General features: G+C 44.2%; 1 protein-coding gene across 3 annotated transcripts in view; it reads right to left on the bottom strand.

The window, feature by feature from the left end:
• The window catches only part of NLRC4 (NLR family CARD domain containing 4), a 31,764-nt gene that overhangs the window by 1,030 nt on the left and 11,234 nt on the right, over positions 1 to 19,500 (bottom strand). For all 3 annotated transcript variants that reach the window (XM_045580548.1, XM_045580547.1, XM_045580549.1), the window contains 6 exons: positions 17,920 to 18,180; positions 14,952 to 16,946; positions 12,058 to 12,150; positions 10,310 to 10,480; positions 8,009 to 8,101; positions 7,257 to 7,424 (listed from right to left, as the gene is read on the bottom strand). In XM_045580548.1, the coding sequence (XP_045436504.1) occupies positions 7,257 to 7,424; positions 8,009 to 8,101; positions 10,310 to 10,480; positions 12,058 to 12,150; positions 14,952 to 16,946; positions 17,920 to 18,180 (2,781 nt within the window). The remainder of the gene's footprint in view (positions 1 to 7,256; positions 7,425 to 8,008; positions 8,102 to 10,309; positions 10,481 to 12,057; positions 12,151 to 14,951; positions 16,947 to 17,919; positions 18,181 to 19,500) is intronic.

The raw sequence follows: 19,500 nt of genomic DNA, 5'->3' as shown, positions 1-19,500 counted from the left end.
ACATGCACTGACCACCAGAGGGTGTGTGTGCAGAGCAGAACATGGCGGGCATCAGCCACAACAGGATAGTGGAGCAGATGAGTGGGGATGCCAGACCAGTCGCTGTCATCAGGCCGAGCCTCTGGTGATTATTGAAAATTCTAGCCGAAACTGGTTTGGCTCAGTGGTAGAGTGTCGGTCTGCGGACTGAAGGGTCCCGGGTTCGATTCCGGTCAAGGGCATGTACCTTGGTTGCGGGCACATCCCCGGTTGGGGGGGTGTGCAAGAGGCGGCTGGTCGATGACTCTCTCTCATTGATGTTTCTGACTCTCTATCTCTCTCCCTTCCTCTCTGTACAAAAATCAATAAAATATAGATTTTTAAAAAAAGAAAAAGAAATGTAGGTTTCTGGATCTGCACAGAGCAGATCCACCCTGGACCGATAGGACAGGGAAGTAAGGTTTGTCTTCTGTGAGTCATGGTGTAGTCTTGTTATACCAGCGAGCCCGTGTCCAGCCCAACACATACGTGTGGCCTCACTTTCTCCTCCTAAGGAGCCCTTATTTTTCCCTTATAGGTAGCTTTCTCCTCACTCTTTCTGCCTCTTTTCCACGTACTTCCCAGCGTGGCATGCACTCAGTCAAAATGCTGGTTGTCAGTGTCTGTAAGGCTAAGGTGACCAGATGTCCCGCTTTTGTCAGGACAGTCCCAATTTTTAACAATTTGTCCCATGGCGTTTTAAAAAAAGTCCCGATACTTTCCAAGAATCGGGACATTTTTAAAACGCCGTGGGACGTGGGACAAATTGTTAAAAATCGGGAGGTCTGGTCACCTTACAGCAACTTCTTTTCTCCTTGACTGGAAGACCAGATTTCACCACCACAAGGGAACTTGAAAAAGAGGAATTTAAAGCCCATTCCACTCTCAGAGGTGTACTATTTATAGAGGCTATCTGCTGAGGTTTAGGAAAGGTATCAATAAGAACTCTTTGGATACTCGTTAGAACGTGTGCAAGCACAGGATCTGAGGGCATGCATTCCGTTCATGTAATCGGCAGTGTTTTTGTCATCACGATGAGCAGACTGGTCCTGAGGGAAAAGGAATCTGACATTTATAGCTGTGGGCTGTGCGTGGGCTGTGGAGCATGGAACTGGCTTGATCCAAATTCTAAGCAGAATCTCAAATGCTCTGGGTAGAAGGATTCTGATCCTTGAAGGGTTCCTGTGGAGAGCAGCTACAGTGTCTGGACAGATTATGGTCCGAACCCGTGGTTTCACGTGGCTGAGTGATATAGGCTGTGGCATGTGCAAGTAAACAAAGCTTGATCAGGTGCCTGTAATTGAGTAGATTCGAAACGCTTGAGAATGTTGTAAACATCTTGACCACGCCCTTACTTTGCCTCATGAAATCTGGCTATAAAACAGACTCTCGCTATGAAACAAAGCTTGCAAGCCGGGGCGCTGTCTCTCCATCATAGAGGGCAGCAGCGTCCCGCACAGACCCAGCTTTGTTCTCTTGTCCGTCTTTTAATTCTTTACCATCCCCTGGCCCAGCACAGGTTCCTGCATCCTAAACAAAATTCTAGCGTTGCCAGAGCTCTTACCAGTTTTTCACTCGGCAAACATTTTTGAGTGCCTACTGTGTACCATAGATTGTGCTTGCTAGATGCTGGGGATAGCTAAAAAAGGGCAGACATAGTCACTCTGCCTGTCTTTTTGGGCTTACAAAATAGTGTGGAAAATATACATTATACATTAGATGGGGGCTATGGTTATTGATTTCAGAGAGGAAGGGTGAGGGAGAGAGGCAGAAATATCAATGATGAGAAAATCAGCTGCCTCCTGCATACCTCTCGACTGGGGATCAAGCCCACAGCCCGGACAGGTGCCCTGACCCGGAATCGAGTTGTGACCTCCTGGTTCATAGGTTAACACTCAACCGCTGAGCCATGCCGGCTGGGCTATTTTGCCTTTAGTTTTACAGATAATTTCCAAAGTTATTAGGTCCATTTCCTTGCCCCTCATTTCCTGCAGTGAGATTGTCTCATAGTTTGTAATACAGTTAGATTGTTTCGCAGTCTGCATTTTGTTCTCAGGTATCTCAGATCGCCTAAATGATTTTTTTAGTTTGCATACATTAAGGTTCACTCACTCTTTGTGTAGTAAAGTTCTATGGGTTTTGACAAATGCACGCTGTCACGTACGCACAATTGCAGTGTCATGCAGAATAGTTCCACTGCCCTAAAAAACCAGAGCTGCATCTGTTTATCCCTCTCTCCCCTCCTCCTGAGCCCCTGACATTTCCCTATGTCTCTTCATGGCTTAATAGCTCATTTCTTTTTACCGCTAAATGATATACTACTGTGTGGTTGTACCACAGTTTGTTCATCCATTCACCTACTGAAGGACATCTCAGTCACCTTCAGTTTGGAGCAATCGTCAGTAAAGCTATTACAAACATGCACTTGTGTCTCTGTACTGACTGATGAAATTATGTCACTCTTTCTTTCTTGAACAGTCTTGCTTGATTTTTATCTATTTTGTAACTCTTTTTAGAGGATCAATTTTAAGTTTTGTTAATCTTTATTTTTTGTTTCATTGATTTACACAGGCAGACCTTAGAGATGCTGAGGGTGTGGTTCTCTTAGGGGCAGACAGAAGAGTGGAGACTAGCTATAATTATAAGAAATATTACTCACGCCGAAACCGGTTTGGCTCAATGGATAGAGCGTCGGCTTGGGGACTGAAGGGACCCAGGTTCGATTCTGGTCAAGGGCACGTACCTTGGTTGCAGGCATATCCCCAGTAGGGGGTGTGCAAGAGGCAGCTGATCGATGACTCTCTCTCATCGATGTTTCTAACTCTCTATCTCTCTCCCTTCCTCTCTTTACAAAATCAATAAAATATATATATTTTAAAAAAAAGAAATAAATATTACTCATGTTCTGTTAACTGTGATGGCTCTGTTCTGATTAGAAAAAGCACATTCTAACCTGACAGTACGCCCCAAGACATGGGAATTAACACCGGAATGCAGTCCATCCTCCTTTCCAAGAATCGCCTAACATCATGGAAGGTGAGCAACCTTGTTGCGGAAGCAATCTGGTCCCTTTGCCCGCATTGCCCTTAACCTTGCCTACTTCCTCATGCTTCTCATTCCTGCTTTCCTCTGTAACCTTTTTCCTTACCCCATATAGGCAGCTGACTCCCGTACTGCTGGCATTATTGCAATAAACACTCATAGGCTTCACGCTGTGTGCTTTATTGGCTCAGGCAGTGCCAGGCAGCCCTGACCCATGGGTGGCCCAGTTTCCATTCCAGAGCACCACAATCAAGGAAGTTGGGATCATTTTGCTGGTGGAGGGTGTTGCCTTCAGTACGGAAAGAACTCAACATCTATGAAGCTCAATAAAGCGAAGTGCAATTCAGCGAGGTACGCCTATACTTTTATGTTTATTGTTGTGTGTTTACTCCCTGTTATTTTATTTTTACTGGCTTTTTTTTTTTTTTACTGGCTTCTTAATTTAGAAAGATTCATTTTCAGCCCTTCATCTTTAAGTATTTAAGGCTAAGAGAATTTTCTTCAAGCCCTGCTTTTGCTGCATGCCACAAGTGTTGATATATAGTATTTTCTTACCATTTGGTTCTAAATGTTTCAGTTGAAAAGTGTCGCTATGAACCTATATTGTACCTATCTGCCAAACTGTGTAATTTTTTCCCCAGTAGCCAGAGTGTAGGTACAGAAAAAGTGGGAAACTAAGACTGATCCAGGCTTGAGGATTTTCCAAAAAAGCACATGCCAACCACTGTATCTAATTTCATACCCCACATCTCATGTTCTCGCTGCATCTCATCAGGCAGTCTTTCTTTAATGAGAGACTGTCTCATTACATTTTGCTTCATGATGCTACTGCCTCCGTATACATGTCCATCACTCAATGTCATTGCCTAAATTGACTGCTGCTACTGTGGGCCAGGGGAGTGTCATGGGGACTGCAAGAGATGGAGATGGGAAGGGGACAAGATAATTAACAGGCAGCTAGAGCCTGAATTTGCAGAAATGGTCAAGCATGTCTTTAAGAAAGTGGACCTGCTGCCCTAGCTGGTTTGTCTCAGTGGATCTGGAGGCTGAAAGGTCCTGGGTTCGATTCCAGTCAAGGGCACATTGCAGGGTTGCAGGCTCAATCCCCACTAAGAAGTGTGCAGGAGGCAGCCAGTCAATGATTCTCTCTCATCATTGATGTTTTTGTCTTTCTCTCCCTCCCTGAAATCAATGAAAATATCTTTTTTTTTTTTTTTTTTTACTAAGTAGAAGTGCCAACATTAAATTTAATTAACTTGCCACTTGGAACTATTATGTAATCCTACCTTTCACAATTACACACAAGCATTCAGTAAGTCTGCTAGATCCATAATTATACTGGGGTCTTCTGTTATGCTTATTTTTCTCATTTACATATGGAGGCAATCAAAATCACGTGGCAATCACCACGTAGCTCAGTGGTTTTGTCTTTTCACCTATAGCTAAGTTTTTATTTTGTTAAACACACCATCTCCCTCTCTGGTCTCACAGGCCAGGCTCAGAAGTAGGCAGATTAAGTAGCTACCTACTTAAAGATTTAGAAGATGCTAAAATGTCTCTACCTAAAAAATGCCTCTGTCACATGTAATGCTAATTCTACACACTCCCCAAAGGCCTTTTTGAAAAGATACATCCTTTCCAACTCACTTAAGGAATGAGGATACCTGAGAGGGATTATTTATTAGCTAGCTAACCAGTCTGTCACGGAAGCCATCTGCCTCCAATATCACCCTGAAGGGAGGAGGGGCCTGAAGAATGACACCCAGGATGATCTGATTCGATGGATTAAGGGAGTACATAGGTAGAGCAGGTGGATGTGGAGTTAGGAATTAAGGGAAGGTGCTAAGAAAGTTGACTCAGAGTGCCAGGATGGGGAGAAAGAATAAAGGAAAGGAAAATCCATAACTTAAAGCAAATTTGGGGAAGGCAAAACCCTTGGGCAGCCTAAGGATTTAGAGACACACACATCTCTAAGAAGGTTTTAAAAAGAGGAGCAGGTGGGGAGTTAGTGTTTACTGTGTACAGAGTTTTAGTCGGACAAGATGAAAATGATGGTGATGGTGCACAAGAATGGGAATGTACTTAATGCCACAGAATTGTACACTGAAAATATGTGCCCTGCAGATAGATGCTAGATCATCTGTGAGGGAAATGAAGGCAGTCGAGGCTGTTTCACTAATCCTTTGCCTTAGATCAGTGGTTGGCAAACTGCGGCTCTCGAGCCACATGCAGCTCTTTGGCCTCTTGAGTGTGGCTCAAAATAGACTCGCCCAGGCCGAAAACCGACTTCTGCACATGGACCATGAAGTTTCCATCACACTGTATGTGCGCGCCCGCACGTGGCATTTTGTGGAAGAGCCACACTCAAGGGGCCAAAGAGCCGCATGTGGCTCACGAGCCGCGGTTTGCCGACCATTGCCTTAGGATGATACAATGACCTTCAAGGTGGATCCAATTATCCCCACCGCCTAGAATTCACTCCCTTGTATCATCTCCTTCCACCCTGACCAGGGCTAACCTGGCTAATAAGAGGGTGCAGCAGGAATGACCTGCCAAGACTAGATCATAAGAAACACTGCCGTTTCCACCTGGTTCTCTCTGGGATCTCTTGCTCTGGGGAAGTGAGCTGCCATGTGGGGAGGATGCTCAGGAAGCCTTTGGAGAAGTCCGGGGTGGGAAACAGGCCTCCAGGTGACAGCCAGCACTCACCCACCAACCACAGGAGGAGCCAGCCACCCCGGAAGCAGACCCTCCAGCAGCCCCAGCCGATTCTGGACGGCAACTTCATGACGGAGCCTAAACCAGAACCACCCAGCTGGGCCCCTCCCAGACTCCTGACCCACAGGAGCTGAGAAGTAAGGTCTGTAGTTGTGTTAAGGCCCCACGTTTGGGGGTGGTCTGTTCCACAGAACTTGGTAACGAATACAGGTGGCATGAGGATCCTTCGTCAGCTGCCTGAGGCTGGCGCTGTCCAGTCATTTCTATATCTCCATTTGTTTCTGGGATTATATTATAGCACAGCCACTTACAGATATCCTGTGACAGCAGTTAAAGTTGCACTTCCTTATGTTTTGAATACGAAGCAGGTGACTTAAAGACTTGAGCCAAGATTGGAGTGGCATTGCTGAATGTCAGACAGTTAAGAGCAGGGAGAGCTGTTTCTACATAATACACCTCGTCAAATAATGTAAATACTGTAGTTGAAATGCTTAAAGACCTGAAGGCAGGTCAGTGTTTTAAATCATGTTATTCTTTTAAATATATTTGTACAAAAAAAAAAAAAAAAAAAAAAAAAAAAGGGAGGCAGCCGGGCTGGTGTGGTTCAGTGATTGAATATTGGTCCATGAACCAGAAGATCATGTTTTGATTCCTTGGTCAGGGCACATGCCTGGATTTTGGGCTCGATCCTCCAGTAGGGGGCGTGCAGGAAGCAGCCAATTAATGATTCTCTCATTGATGGTTCTAGCTCCCTCTCCCTAAAATCAATAAAAAAATATTTTTAAAAAGGGGAGGGGGCGCCGAGACCGGTTTGGCTCAGTGGATAGAGTGTTGGCCTGCGGACTGAAAGGTCCCAGGTTCGATATCGATCAGGGGCATGTATCTTGGTTGCAGGTACATCCCCAGTGGGGGGTGTGCAAGAAGCAGCTGATCAATGATTCTCATCGGTGTTTCTAGCACTCTATTCCTCTCTGTAAAAAAAAATAAATAAATAAAATATGTTTATATATATATATATATTGGGAGGGGGCAAGTAAATAAAAAAAGGGCATGAAAGGAAGGAGGGGAGGGAGGATGGTAAGAGGGGGAAAGAAAGAAAGAAGAAAGAGAAAGTCAATTTAAGAACTTTGTTAGGGACCTGGCCGGCTTGGCTCAGTGGATAGAGTGTCAGCCTGCAGACTGAAGGGTCCTGGGTTCGATTCCAGCCAAGGGCACATGCCTGGGTTGTGGGGTTGTGGGCTTGATCCCCAATGGGGGGGCGTGCAGGAGGCAGCCAATTAATGATTCTTTCTCATCATTGATGTTTCTCTCTTTCTCTCTCTCTCTCTCTCTCTCTCTCTCTCTCTCTCTCTCTCTCTCTCTCTCTCTCTCTCTCCCCTTCTCCCTTACTCTCTGAAGTCAATAAAGAAATATTAAAAAAAAGAAAAGAACTTTGTTAGGACCAACCTCTTTTCTCCTTGCTCTGCGTGCGTACCTACCTAGAATTCTAATCTCTGCATCGGTGAGCCTCCAGTTCTTCAGCCCAAGTTTGGTGAGTTGTGGGGCGCCCTCCAGCTGTTCCAACAGCCTGGCCAGACTGACCCGCACATCGCTACCCCAGGGCAGCATCAGCACGCTGAGCTGTTCCAGCACGTGCAGCCTGTCAACTTGAGGAAGCAGAGACAGTTCAGGAATTATTGGATCCATCTCAAAACTGATGAAGGACAGAGTGATAAAGCAGAAGGAGTGGTCTTTCTTTCTTCAGCCTACTCAGTGTGCAGTGAGAATCAATTCGCTTTTTGGTTAGTATTTTATGGAAAGTGTTCAAGAATATACAAACACTATGCAGGATAGTATAATAAGCTGTGAGCACTAATACACCAACTTTTAACAAACAGCAAATCATGGATGTTTGCTTTATCCTCACCAAATTCCTTCCCTCCTGTCTTATTCTGAAGTAAATCTCAGACAGTAAGTATCAGGTGGGTTTTTTTTTGTTGTTTTTTTTTTAAAAACATAATCGCAATGTCTTGATCACATCTTAAAAATCTTATTACTAACTCCTTGAGCCAATTGGTCTTAAGCATGCCCTACTTTCAGACACTGGCTCTATAGGAGGAGGCAAGCAGGTGGGAGCCTCAGGTGCAGTGAGCCTGTGAAAACTGGTGACTCAAAAGCCGTGGCCTGTGCTCCTTAAGGGCAGTATAAGAGAGGGCTTCCTGACTTTCTAAGGCAAAATGGTCATTCTTACTCAGTGCGCGGAGAGCTTCATTTCCATCCTCTTCCAGGTGATTCTCAGATAAATCAAGAATGCTCAGTTTGGCCAAATTGTGAAGATTCTGAGCTGGAAAAAAAAATTAACCCAAAAGAAAAAGACTATCAGGATTAATTTTTAAAAATCCTTATAAGAATTCTGAGCCCTTGTCTTCTTTGTTGAGAGTATACAAGTCTTTATTAGATTTGATTAGCTGTTCTCAAAAGTATCTGGCTACTCCCATGACTGTGACCGAATGGACAAGTATTGTGACCATAAACGTCAGCCTAAAGGCAAAGTGGTGATTATTGCTCAGTAAAACCTGAAGCAGCGCCGACTACAGTTGTTCTCACTACAGGAGAGTCACTCCATTTCTCTGAACCTCTGTGACTTCATCTTTAGACTGGGGAAGTTGAACTAGAGGAAATGTGAGGTTGCTTCTGATTCTTAAATGCTCCTCTCATGCAGGAGAGATGAAGGAACAAGAACCAAGGAGATGAGCTGTTCTTTGTTTAGATTATTTTGGTAGTTATAGTGGTGATGTTAATAATAAAAATTTTAATAAGAACATTAGTCACAAAATGCCACCACTCTAGCTAAGAACCCTTTCCAAAGTTCAGTTACCGCACTTCGCTAACTGAAAGAAATCCAAAGAGGATTTTCGCCTTGCTTTTACAAAGAAGGCGAAAAGCAAAACGAGCGTTCAATGTTGGTTTTGCAGAGAGCCTTATGGCGGCATCCAGCTAAGCCCCTTCCTCGGAACTACAGTCCGCATTGCAGCATCAAGGCGCCAGAGCTTTGAGCTGTGTCTGCGAGCATCTGTGCTTTATCTTGATTTATTGTGCACCTGTCAGCAAGTGTGTCCTAAAGTATAAGAAAGTCTAACAAAGAAGTCATTTTGGAGTCTGGGAATGCTCGAAAATTTTCCATGAAGATGAATGGTAATCGCTTAATTGCTTAATGCTTATTGAAGGTTTCATAGGCCCAACCAGTGTTGCTCAGTGGTTGAGCATCGACCCATGAACCAGGAGGTCATGGTTTTGATTCCAGGTCAGGCACATGCCTGGGTTGCGGGCTCGATTCCCAGCAGGGGTGTGCAGGAGGCAGCCGATCAATGATTCTCTCTCATCGTTGATGTTTCTATCTCTCTCTCTCTCTTCCTTCCTCTCTGAAATCAATAATATATATATATATATTTTAAGTTATAAAAATTTTATTTAAAAAAAAAGAAAGGTTTCTATAAGAATGCTCTGATAGTGGGGACACCTGTAGTTATCATGGATGCTTAATCTATTGATAGTTGAAGTTTTTCCTATCAAGACTGATTAGAAAAATCTCCTTTAAAAAATTAGTCATTTTGCATGAATGATAATCTTGTTACAAGACTAGTGATTATTTTTTAAGTCAGTCCTATGGATCCTTTTCTTAGAGTGAAATACATTCTGAAGTTTGGTGCTTTAGAAAGCCCACAGGCTCCACCTAACAAGGGGATGGTTGCTATTGTCCATTCCAAACCTGGCTCCTCCCAGTGGCAGGTGGAGAGTAAGGGAGTGTGCTATCCACTCTCACCTCCCAGTGCTTGCCTAGCTTCTCCAATCATGGATTTCTCTAGTCTTTTATTCATATTAGCATATAAGTAATCTAGGTAATTTCTACAGACTCCATCAGTCCTTTTTCTTCTGCTGTGTGTGTGTGTTTCTTTTTTTTCCCTTCTTTTCCCCATCAGTTTTATATTGTTTAATTTTTAAAGGGTTATACTATTTCCCCCCAAAATCTAAATTTAAGAAACACCATAGTTTAACATAATCCAGTTTATCCAGTAATATGCAAAGGTTTTTTCATACTTAGTTTTTTTCATACTTAGTACTCACACTCGTTGGAAACTCAAATACTCAACGCCTATCTTAATGCCCATTGACTCTGTCTTAACAGGGCAATGGATAAGAATTAGAAGGCCTGACAGCATTTAAGGAAATTCTCTCTCTGCTTCTCAATCTTTTATTTATTCATTTATCCAAATACTTTAAAGCATCAAGCACCTACTTCTTACTTTCTTCCTCTTCACCTTTTCTTAAAATAATAACATCTTCAATTAGTCTGAAGTTCTCTATAATTCATTTTCATTCTAATTGTGGAGAAAATCATTAAAAACAGACTAGATATTACCCAGATGTCTTCATTATTTTTTCCAGTTTCTCTAAAAATTAAATTGCTGCTTGAGAGACTTAGCGTGCACGAATTACTACGAAAGCACCACATCTTCTCTCACACTGTTCTCAGTCAATGCAGGCAAGTTACCTAGGGTCTTCACAGCCCTTGCGGTCAGGCAGCAGGAGACTAATTGGATTTCCTCAAGGTCACAGGGTTCGGCTGACAAAGACTTGGCTATATAATCCATTCCCTCCCCAATGTCAGACAAGTGGGTCAAGCGAAGTAAACACATATTCTTAAGGTTTGTCAGACCTTCAGCTGCAAATAGAGGGAAAGGAAATGCATTAGGATACCCAGTGAATTTGATTTAACCATAGAAGAATGGCTGAAAAGAAGGCAATCAACAATTGCAACGAGTCCTTGCTCTTTCTGTAGAGACCTTGTGTTATAAAAAGCCAAAGAGAGCAGATTTTTTTTCAACTCTCTTTCCAGTCTTCTGGGCCATACAATCTCTTTTGTGGATGTCATTCTCTTGATAGCATGAGAAAACCTATAGCAAATGTGCAGTATTTTAATGGGTATCCATGCGTGCCTTTACCACAACTTTTTTCATAGAAATAGGTCTTCTGAGTGAGCACTGTCTCTTTAAACCCTTCCAAAATCAAAGAAGGGGTGGAATCTGAATTCCAAGGGGCAGCATGGGGATGTTCCTTGGTGTGTTTCTAGGAACAGCCTCAAAAGAGCCCTGCTGGGACTGCATGATATGGGGCCTTTCTGGTGCTTTACAATGAAGACCATATCCAATGTAGCATGTTAACTGGGAGAAAGATTTATCGTATATCAGTGGTACAAGTGAAAACATTCTAAGATGTCCCTTGGCTTGATTAGGCATACCTTTGTGCCATTAAAATAGTAGTTGATCTTGATGGTACTCTAACCTAGAGGAAAGAAATGTACTGTTTTAATACTAGCTACCTTGCAGCACTTTGGGAAGGTTGCGGATAAGGTATGTAATGTATTTAGGACGGTCCTGGCACATAGAAGGTGAATATTAATTGTCTTAGGAGTACACATAGCTCAGAGGTTGCAAGTATGAGCTTTGCAGTCAGTTTGGTTCCTGGATCCTATACTTGATAATTGTGTGAGCGTAAGCAAGTTATTCAATCTTTTAACTATGGTTTTAGGGATAACTATACCTATGTACTAGGACTATTGTGAGGAGTCAATGAAAAGTATTAGTTTGTCAAGTACTAGTGTGCTTACTGTCTAACCTATTGCACAGTAACTCTTTGGTGAATAGTAAATTTAGACTGGTTTATTCTAATTCCTTAATAGTAGAACCAGATTGTCTCAGGTAGGTGTTTTTCTACCTTTTCTACCAATTGGTGAGAACTTGGGCAGGTCAATAAACTATTCTATTAGGTTTCACTAGCAGTAAAATAGAAAAATTATCCCCACCAGTGTGGCTCAGTGATTGAGCTTCCACCCATGAACCAAGAGGTCACGGTTTGATTCCCAGTCAGAACACATGCCTGGGTTGTGGGCTCAATCCCCAGTAGGGGGCATGCAGGAGGCAGCCAATCAATGATTCTCTGTCATCATTGATGTTTCTATCTCCCTCTCCCTTTCTCTCTGAAATCAATAAAGAAATATATATATTTTTAAAATGCAAACAGAGTCAATCAGCCAGGAAGATAAAACATATCCTGTCTTCTGTTCTCCAAAGGGTTATCATCTAATGGTGTACATAAATGGCGCTATCAGGGTGGAGAAAAGTGTCCAGGAAAACCAATGCAGTCACAAATGCATAAAGACATCCTTGCCTTGTGTAAGACTGAGTTAACTGTTCTTATTCTCAAATGTACATTAATAAAAGAAGAGGGGAAAAATCTAACCTAGTTTTATAGCATCTTCCTCATTCATCTTAATGTTATCCAGCATAAGCTTCATAAGATTCTTCAAATTACCCAAGCTGTCTGTCAGACCACCTGCCAAAAGAAAATAAATTGGACTTTGTTCAGCTGTCATTTATTAAATTTCTATTACCAATGAAAAGATTTTTGTTATTACCATAGGCAAGAAATGCTCATGAAATTAACACCAAAATGCATGGTTTTGGGTCAGAAATAGGCATCATCTTTAGCTAAAGTATGTTCTCCAAATGTAATGCAACTGGACTGGAAAACAGTAGCATAAAGATAACAAGGAAATTACAAACACTTGGACATTAAACAGCATACCTCTAAATAAACATAGATCAAATAGGAAGTCTCAGGGAAAATTAGGTAATCTTTTTGAAAAACACAAAAATAAAAATATAATATCAAAAGCTGCAATTAACCAACTATTAAGAGAGAGGTCTATAGTATTGAATGCTTATATTAGAAATAAGGAAAAGTCTCAAATCAATAACGTAAACTTACTAGTTAAGAAACTAGAGAAAGAAGACCAAAATAAACCCAATGCAAGAAGGGAGAAATTAATAAAGATCAAGGCAGAAATAAATAAAAATTCAAAACAGATGAACAGTAGGGAAAAGCAGTGAAAATGTATTTTAAAAGATCAATAAAATTGAGCAATTTCTGGCAAGACTGACAGGAAAAGAGGAAAAACAAATCACCAATATCAGAAATAAAAGAGAAGATATCACTACAAAACTGCAGATGTTAATAGGAAGAGAATAATATAAATAAATCTACACACGTGAATTTAACACAGGTAAAATTGCCCCATTTCTTGAAAACCACAAACTACTATAACTCACCCAACACGACATAGGTAACCTAAAGAATCCTATAAATCTATTAAGAACAAAGTTTAAATTTTTCTAAAAAGAGAAATCTGCAGGCCCAGATAATTTAACTTGCAAATTTTACCAAACATTCAAAGAAGAAATAAACCAATCCTATAAATCACTTCTAGAAAATAGAAGTAGAGGGAACAATTCCCAACATATTTTATGAAGCTCCAATAACTAATATGAAACCCAGATGAAGAGAATGAAACAAAAGGAATTTTCAGGCCAATATCACTCATGAGAAAAAAAAGCAAAAATATTCAATAAAATGGACTCCATACAGAGAATGCAGAACTATTTCAATATTTGGAAATCAATCCATGTAATTCACTAAAACAGTCTAAAGAAGAAAAACTACATGATCTTATAAATTGATGCAGAAAAAATATTTGACACAATCTAACATCCATTCATGAGGCAGCTAATCGATGTTTCTCTCTCATCGATGTTCCTAACTCTCCCTCTCTCTTCCTCTCTGTAAAAAAATCAATAAAATATATTTAAAAAAAGAAAAAGAATGATTAAAAAAAAAAATGCTGACAACTCCTTCAGGAAGAAGAGCCATGGCAAAAGGATAAGGAAACTTCACTCTAGATTGTTTTATGATATCATTGGGACTGTGTGAATATACTTCTCAGACACTGGATTTTAAAAATTAAGAACAAAGCATGAAACAGAAAATTCTAAACACAGTGCAGGCCAGTCCAGCACATAGGCGACCAGTGTGTGTGATGGTGACAAAGGAATAGCCATGAAGAGGAGAGTGTGAGCCTCCTGACATGGAAGGTAGTCGAATAACGTCTGGGTGACTCTCTAGAATCTTATAGAAGGAACTCCTGCATCCAGTAGGAGGCTGCAAAAATTATTTGTGCCAAAGATTCTAGATTCTTAAATCACAGCAGAGCTCCGCTGTAGGTGACAAGTGAGACCCACAATGGGACGTCGCTTGAGAATGAAAACTAATCTTACTAGGAGATGACAGGCAAGTAGGGCGAGGCCCCTGCCAGGGCTTCACATCAGGCAGCTCCTGGCCACTGGGCGGATCTGCACAGAAAGCAGATACTCCTCTGTAGTGTTACTTTGAATTTGGGGGAAACTCGTCTTTGCCCAAAAAGATTGCCCCTGCATGTGTGTGTCTGGAGTCTGAGATTCATGGTAAACAAAATCTGTTCCCCAAATCTCTTTTCAAAATAAATAATACTTGGGGTGGTGATGGGGCTGGGTTTGTGGTGCACTTTCCAAGATAAGAATCTAGTGACACAATTAGCCACCAGCTCCTGCAGGAGATGAGTTTACCAGCTGGATTTCCTCCCAGACTCGCTGGGGGGAGGGGAGCCCCTGGCAGGGAAGCAGTGAGTGCTGGATGGAGATGGAGATGCTGAGAGGGGGGAGAATTCACTCAAGACAAGCTTATCCTCTGTACACGGGGGAGAGAAAGAGTGGGGAAGTAGGTTTACAGTTGTGGGTACATGAAACACAGATTGCACACACACACACACACAGGAAAATACACACTTTGCGATATAAACTATATAGCTACTCAAACTACATAGCTTCAACCCTGGAAATCCTCCCTCGGGCCTCCCAACCTGGCAGCCTTCCTCCCACACCGATCCTCCTCCAGTCCTCCCATCTCCTTCTCAAGTCCTGGCGCCTGGGAAAAGCTATTAGAAAATGTAAAGCACCCAAAACCAATTTGGCTCAGTAGATAGAGAGTTGGCCTGTAGACTCAAGGGTCCCAGGTTCGATTCCGGACAAGGGCATGTACCTTGGTTGCGGGCACATCCCTAGTAGGGGGTGTGCAGGAGGCAGCTGATCGATGTTTCTAACTCTCTATCCCTCTCTCTTCCTCTCTGTAAAAAAAGTCAATAAAAAATATTTAAAAAATAAAAATAAAGAAAAGAAAATTAAAGCAAAACAATAGGCTGCCTAATATTCCCACGGTACTTAGCCAGGTTCCATGACGGCTTCCACTGCTGAGGCTGACAGTACCTGGCAGCCGCGGAGTCCGGAGGTTGCGAATGCTCAGTGTTTTCAGGTTTGCCACGGAGGTGATGTGCTGCTCGTCCTCGGTGGCGAGGGGACTGGAATCCACCGCGAGGGAGTGAATGTGCTTGCAGGTGCTGAGGACGGAGCGGAGGCTGCCGGCCACCCCGGCACACCTCTTCACGGACAGCCGGAGGCTGGCGGCCGAGCTGAAGATCTTCCCCAGGTATTTGATGTCCTGCGTCGTCAGCTTGCTGAAATCCCGGAGGGTGACCTCCAGAGCCTTGAACTCCTGCTTCCAGTTGAAGAACAAAGACACGGCCCTGCCGGGGATGTAGGTGCCGGAGGCCTCTCCCCCGGGGGGCCTGCTCGTGCCCTCGGGGGGCTGGTCCCTTGAGGCCGAGGCTCCCCCGTAGAAGTCCAGCTTCACCACGTCCAGGGCGCTCGCACAGTTAGGCAAGCGCTCAAAGAAGTCAAACAAGTAGTCGGGGATGTTCTCCGAGTGGATGTACAAGCTTTTGCCGCGAAAGAAAGCTTCAAACTCTTCACTCAGGTCCGCCTCGGACGCGCTCTCGTGGAATAGGTTGATGCCGCACTCTGTGAAGGAACTGATGTTGATGGCCTGCAGCATGTCCCGCACGGTGGTGCTTTTCTCGTGTTGCATGGACTCCTGCCTCCAGAGAGGCCTCCTGGGGACGGGGATGCTGGGCAGGCTGCCGTGGCGACACACGGCCGCCAGGTGCTTCAGGACAGTCCTGGCGGCTTCGGCCGACGACCCGCACGTGTACAGGAGCAGGTTGCTGTACTTGGATGTGATGTCTGAGATGGAAACCATTTTCTGCAAGTGACCCTTCCCCCGGGCCACCTCCTCCGGTTCCCGGGAGGCCAACAGGCGGCTGAGCCGGCGTCCCGCTACGTACTCCTGGAATGCCTGGTGGAAGAACTTGTACGTGGGCTTGAACCGTTGGGCCGTGTATTTGCAGAGGAGGCCCGTGGTCAGCAGGACATCCTCGTGCACGCCGCACACATCCTTCGGTTCGAAATCGAACCTGCGGTTGAACACGCCCTCCAGGGCCAGGTCTCCGCAGTGGTCCAGGCTCCGAGCGAGGTCGCCGGCAGCCGCCCCTTTCTGCCTGTGCTTGTTTTTTTGCACCAGCAGGTCATAGAAGGTGCAGAACAGCGTGGTCTGCGTGTGGGAGTGGAACTCGCTTTCTCCCATCTGGATGGCACACGTGATGACCACAAAGAGGGGGGTCTTCATCAGATTCCGCATGCACCGGGACTGCTGAATCTGCAGCAGCAAGCCCTCCGCGTGCTCCCTGACCAGCACCTCCCGGATGAGAGCCTGTGCACTCTCCTCCGTCATGTCCCCCACCTCGGCGGTCAGGGCCCCAAACTGCCTGATGCGCTTCAGGCTCTCGGTGGTGGTGGTGACCATGACCATGTTCTTGAAGCGGTGGTTTTCCTTGATGAGGGCTTCGATGTCGGGGCAGTTCTGGGCCTTGAACTCGTTGTAGCCGTCCAGGAGGAAAAGAACCCTCTGCCGGAGCCTTAGCAGCATGGCCATGAACGTCTGCTTTCGGATGGTGTCGGGGATCTCCAGGAGTTGGTCACACAAGGTTTCAAAGAGTCCACCCTGGGCCCTGCTCAGACGGAGAAAGAAGACTAACTTGAACTTGGTCAGGGCCCCGCACTTTCCCGAGGCCCAGAGCATGGCGATTCGCTGTAGCAGAGTGGTCTTCCCTTTGCCCGACTCCCCTTCGATGATGCAGGGGCTCTGAAGAGTGTCCAGCAGGCCACTCAGGGTCAGCTGGTCCAGACGGTGATGGTGTTGGTCCTTCCTCCAGAGAACGGGTTCCGTGAAGGTGCTTTTCAAATTAAAAATAATGTCAATATCTTCACCCAGGGGATAGAAGTTCAGAAAATATGGGGAGTGGTATAAATCCTTTAAATCTTGAGCCAAATAATCCAAGTCTCCTTCTGACATCTGATGAAAAAGGCCTGTTGGAGAAGAGGTGACATTAACGAGGACCCAGTTCTGTGTCTCCCCCAGAGCCCAGGGTCAGGAGAATGAGAATCTTCTACTGATGGTTTTCACTCCCTCCCCCAGTTCTCAGCTGGCACAAGGGCTTCCAAACATGTATTCCTGCTTTTCCCTGTCACCCTTTACCTTTCCTCCCCTCTAGACTTCTGTTCCTTCCTTTCCGCCAGCTGATTGGAAATGGGAGGAGTCTGTGTTTGGGTTGAGAAAAGTACCTGAGAACAGTGGGAAGATGGCTGGCTGATCAGGCCTTAACCTTGATTAAAATCTGCCGTGAAGTAATTTACCAGTTTAATAAAATAAAAAGTAGCCCTAGTCGGCATGGCTCAGTGGATAGAGCGTAGGCCTGCAGACAGAAGAGTCACTGGTTTGATTCCAGTCAAGGACACATGCCTGGGTTGCTGGCTCAATCCCCAGTAGGGGGCGTGCAGGAGGCAGCCAATTAATGATTCTCTCATCATTGACGTTTCTATGTCTCTCTTCCTCACTCTTTCTCTCTGAAATCAATAAAAATGTATTTTAAAAAAGTCTAGTGATGTTTAAAAGTAAAAAATAAATTAATATTTTACCAAAAGCAGAATCATGCTTCTTTAGTCAGTCAGTCAGGCTTTCTTTACTATGGTGCTTGGGTCATGGGCTGGTGGAAACCATTACTGTATGGACTTCTTAGGTGCCTCCATGGTCCAGTTTGGTTTTGAAATGAGGCTACTCTTCATCGTCTGTTCCCCAACCCTGGAGTCACCTATCGCCTTCACCGCCAAGTGATCTAATGGGAGTTTTTCCCGAGGGTGCCTGAGCTTTCCCTACCATGGACACCACCCAGTGATATGAAGAGGGAGGAGAGCGGAGGCTCTGTCATGGGGATCATGGGTCTTCATCGTGGCTTAGTCTATTTGTGGAACAGATATTAATACAAAGCAATCTGATACTTACTTTGTCCATTCAAGTCCTGAAACAGAGAATAGTCCCACTTTTCAAGGAATTTAAGAAAGAGGTTACAGGCTTCCGAACCCTTCTTCAAAATCATGTGTACGATCCCTCTGGCAGCATCCTGTTCGACCTTCTCGCAGCAAATGGTGCTTACTTCTTCAAAATTCAGAACCTTCATCACAAAGAGCTCGTCCACAACTTGCTTTATAATAGTCATTCCCATCCTTTGAATGAGGGCCTGACTGTTCTCCTTAATGAAGTTCACTGAGGAGATGGGGAAATATATACGTATTTATTCACTTGTGTAAAATATGAATGCAGTGTTGCCAGAGCATTAGGGTCATGATTTTTCCCCCCTTTAGACCCATCTTGAGTTATGGAGAGGCAAATGCTTGAATTCCAGGCCCTGAAGAAAAGCCCGGCAAAGCTCCTTATCCCTAACCCCTTGGTGAGCAAGATGGTGTTTCTTTGGTAATAAAGTAAGATGAACAGTTTTATTTCCCAATATAAAATGGTCCCCAGTAAAATCACAGTAGGCGTTAGAGGAAGGAGACTGGCCTAGGTAGGGTCTGCCACTTGCTACTCTCTGTGCAACCTTGCCAAGTTGCTAAACCTCTCTGAGCCTGTTTCAGTGCTGTGCTGCTAAATGTTGAACACCCTGGCTCTCTGGGGGTGAAGGCCCTACTCCGTAGCACTTAACAATCTCCACATTATAAATACCCACCATGGTTGATTTCAAGGTAATAATGTATTTTAACTGGGTAACAAAAGTCACGAAAATTCAGCAACAAGGTCTCACAAAACAGTAAGAACCAGCTCCAGTACACCACTCGTTCCTTATCTGTACCATGGTGTTGAGAGCAGTGTTCAGCTTGTGAAGGTGTTATGAGAATTCATGTATAGTATCTTATACAAAGTGATAGATCAATATATGTTAGCCATTGTTTTTAGGCATTATTTAGCTGTTATCCCTCAAAGGAGTAGCATTTTTTATCTGCCAAAGATTTTGGTCTTTGCTGAAGTGCATCACTGAAGAATAGTTATCTGTCTCCAGGATAAGCCCTCTTAGCTCTAGAAGTCCCTGGGGAAGCTATGCCATTTCTGTCAAATGCAGACCACGCTGTACCCAGGCAGTCCATGACAGCTTGGTGAAATGTCTCCCTGGTTTTTTACTCTTAGACCCTACCTGCACCAGCTTTCTTCCTGGGCGAGGCTGCTCCTGGTTGTTTTTTTGTTTTTTTGTTTTTTTAATATATTTTATTGATTTTGTGCAGAGAGAAAGGGAGAGAGATAGAGAGTTAGAAACATCGATGAGAGAGAGTCATTGACCAGCCGCCTCTTGCACACCCCCCAACCGGGGATGTGCCCGCAACCAAGGTACATGCCCTTGACCGGAATCGAACCCGGGACCCTTCAGTCAGCTCTATCCATTGAGCCAAACCGGTTTCGGCCTGCTCCTGGTTTTCAAATCTTCATGGATTCACTCAAGTAGCCAGGCCCCTCCCAAAGGACCTGTGGCTTCTCTGGTCTGAGATGCACCATCAGGCACTCCAACCCTGAGGATCCCACCCCAACTTGCCTTTC

This window comes from Pipistrellus kuhlii, unplaced genomic scaffold, assembly GCF_014108245.1.
Source record: "Pipistrellus kuhlii isolate mPipKuh1 unplaced genomic scaffold, mPipKuh1.p scaffold_m20_p_13, whole genome shotgun sequence".
Lineage (NCBI taxonomy): Eukaryota > Metazoa > Chordata > Mammalia > Chiroptera > Vespertilionidae > Pipistrellus > Pipistrellus kuhlii.
This window is presented reverse-complemented; position numbering and strand designations above follow the sequence as displayed.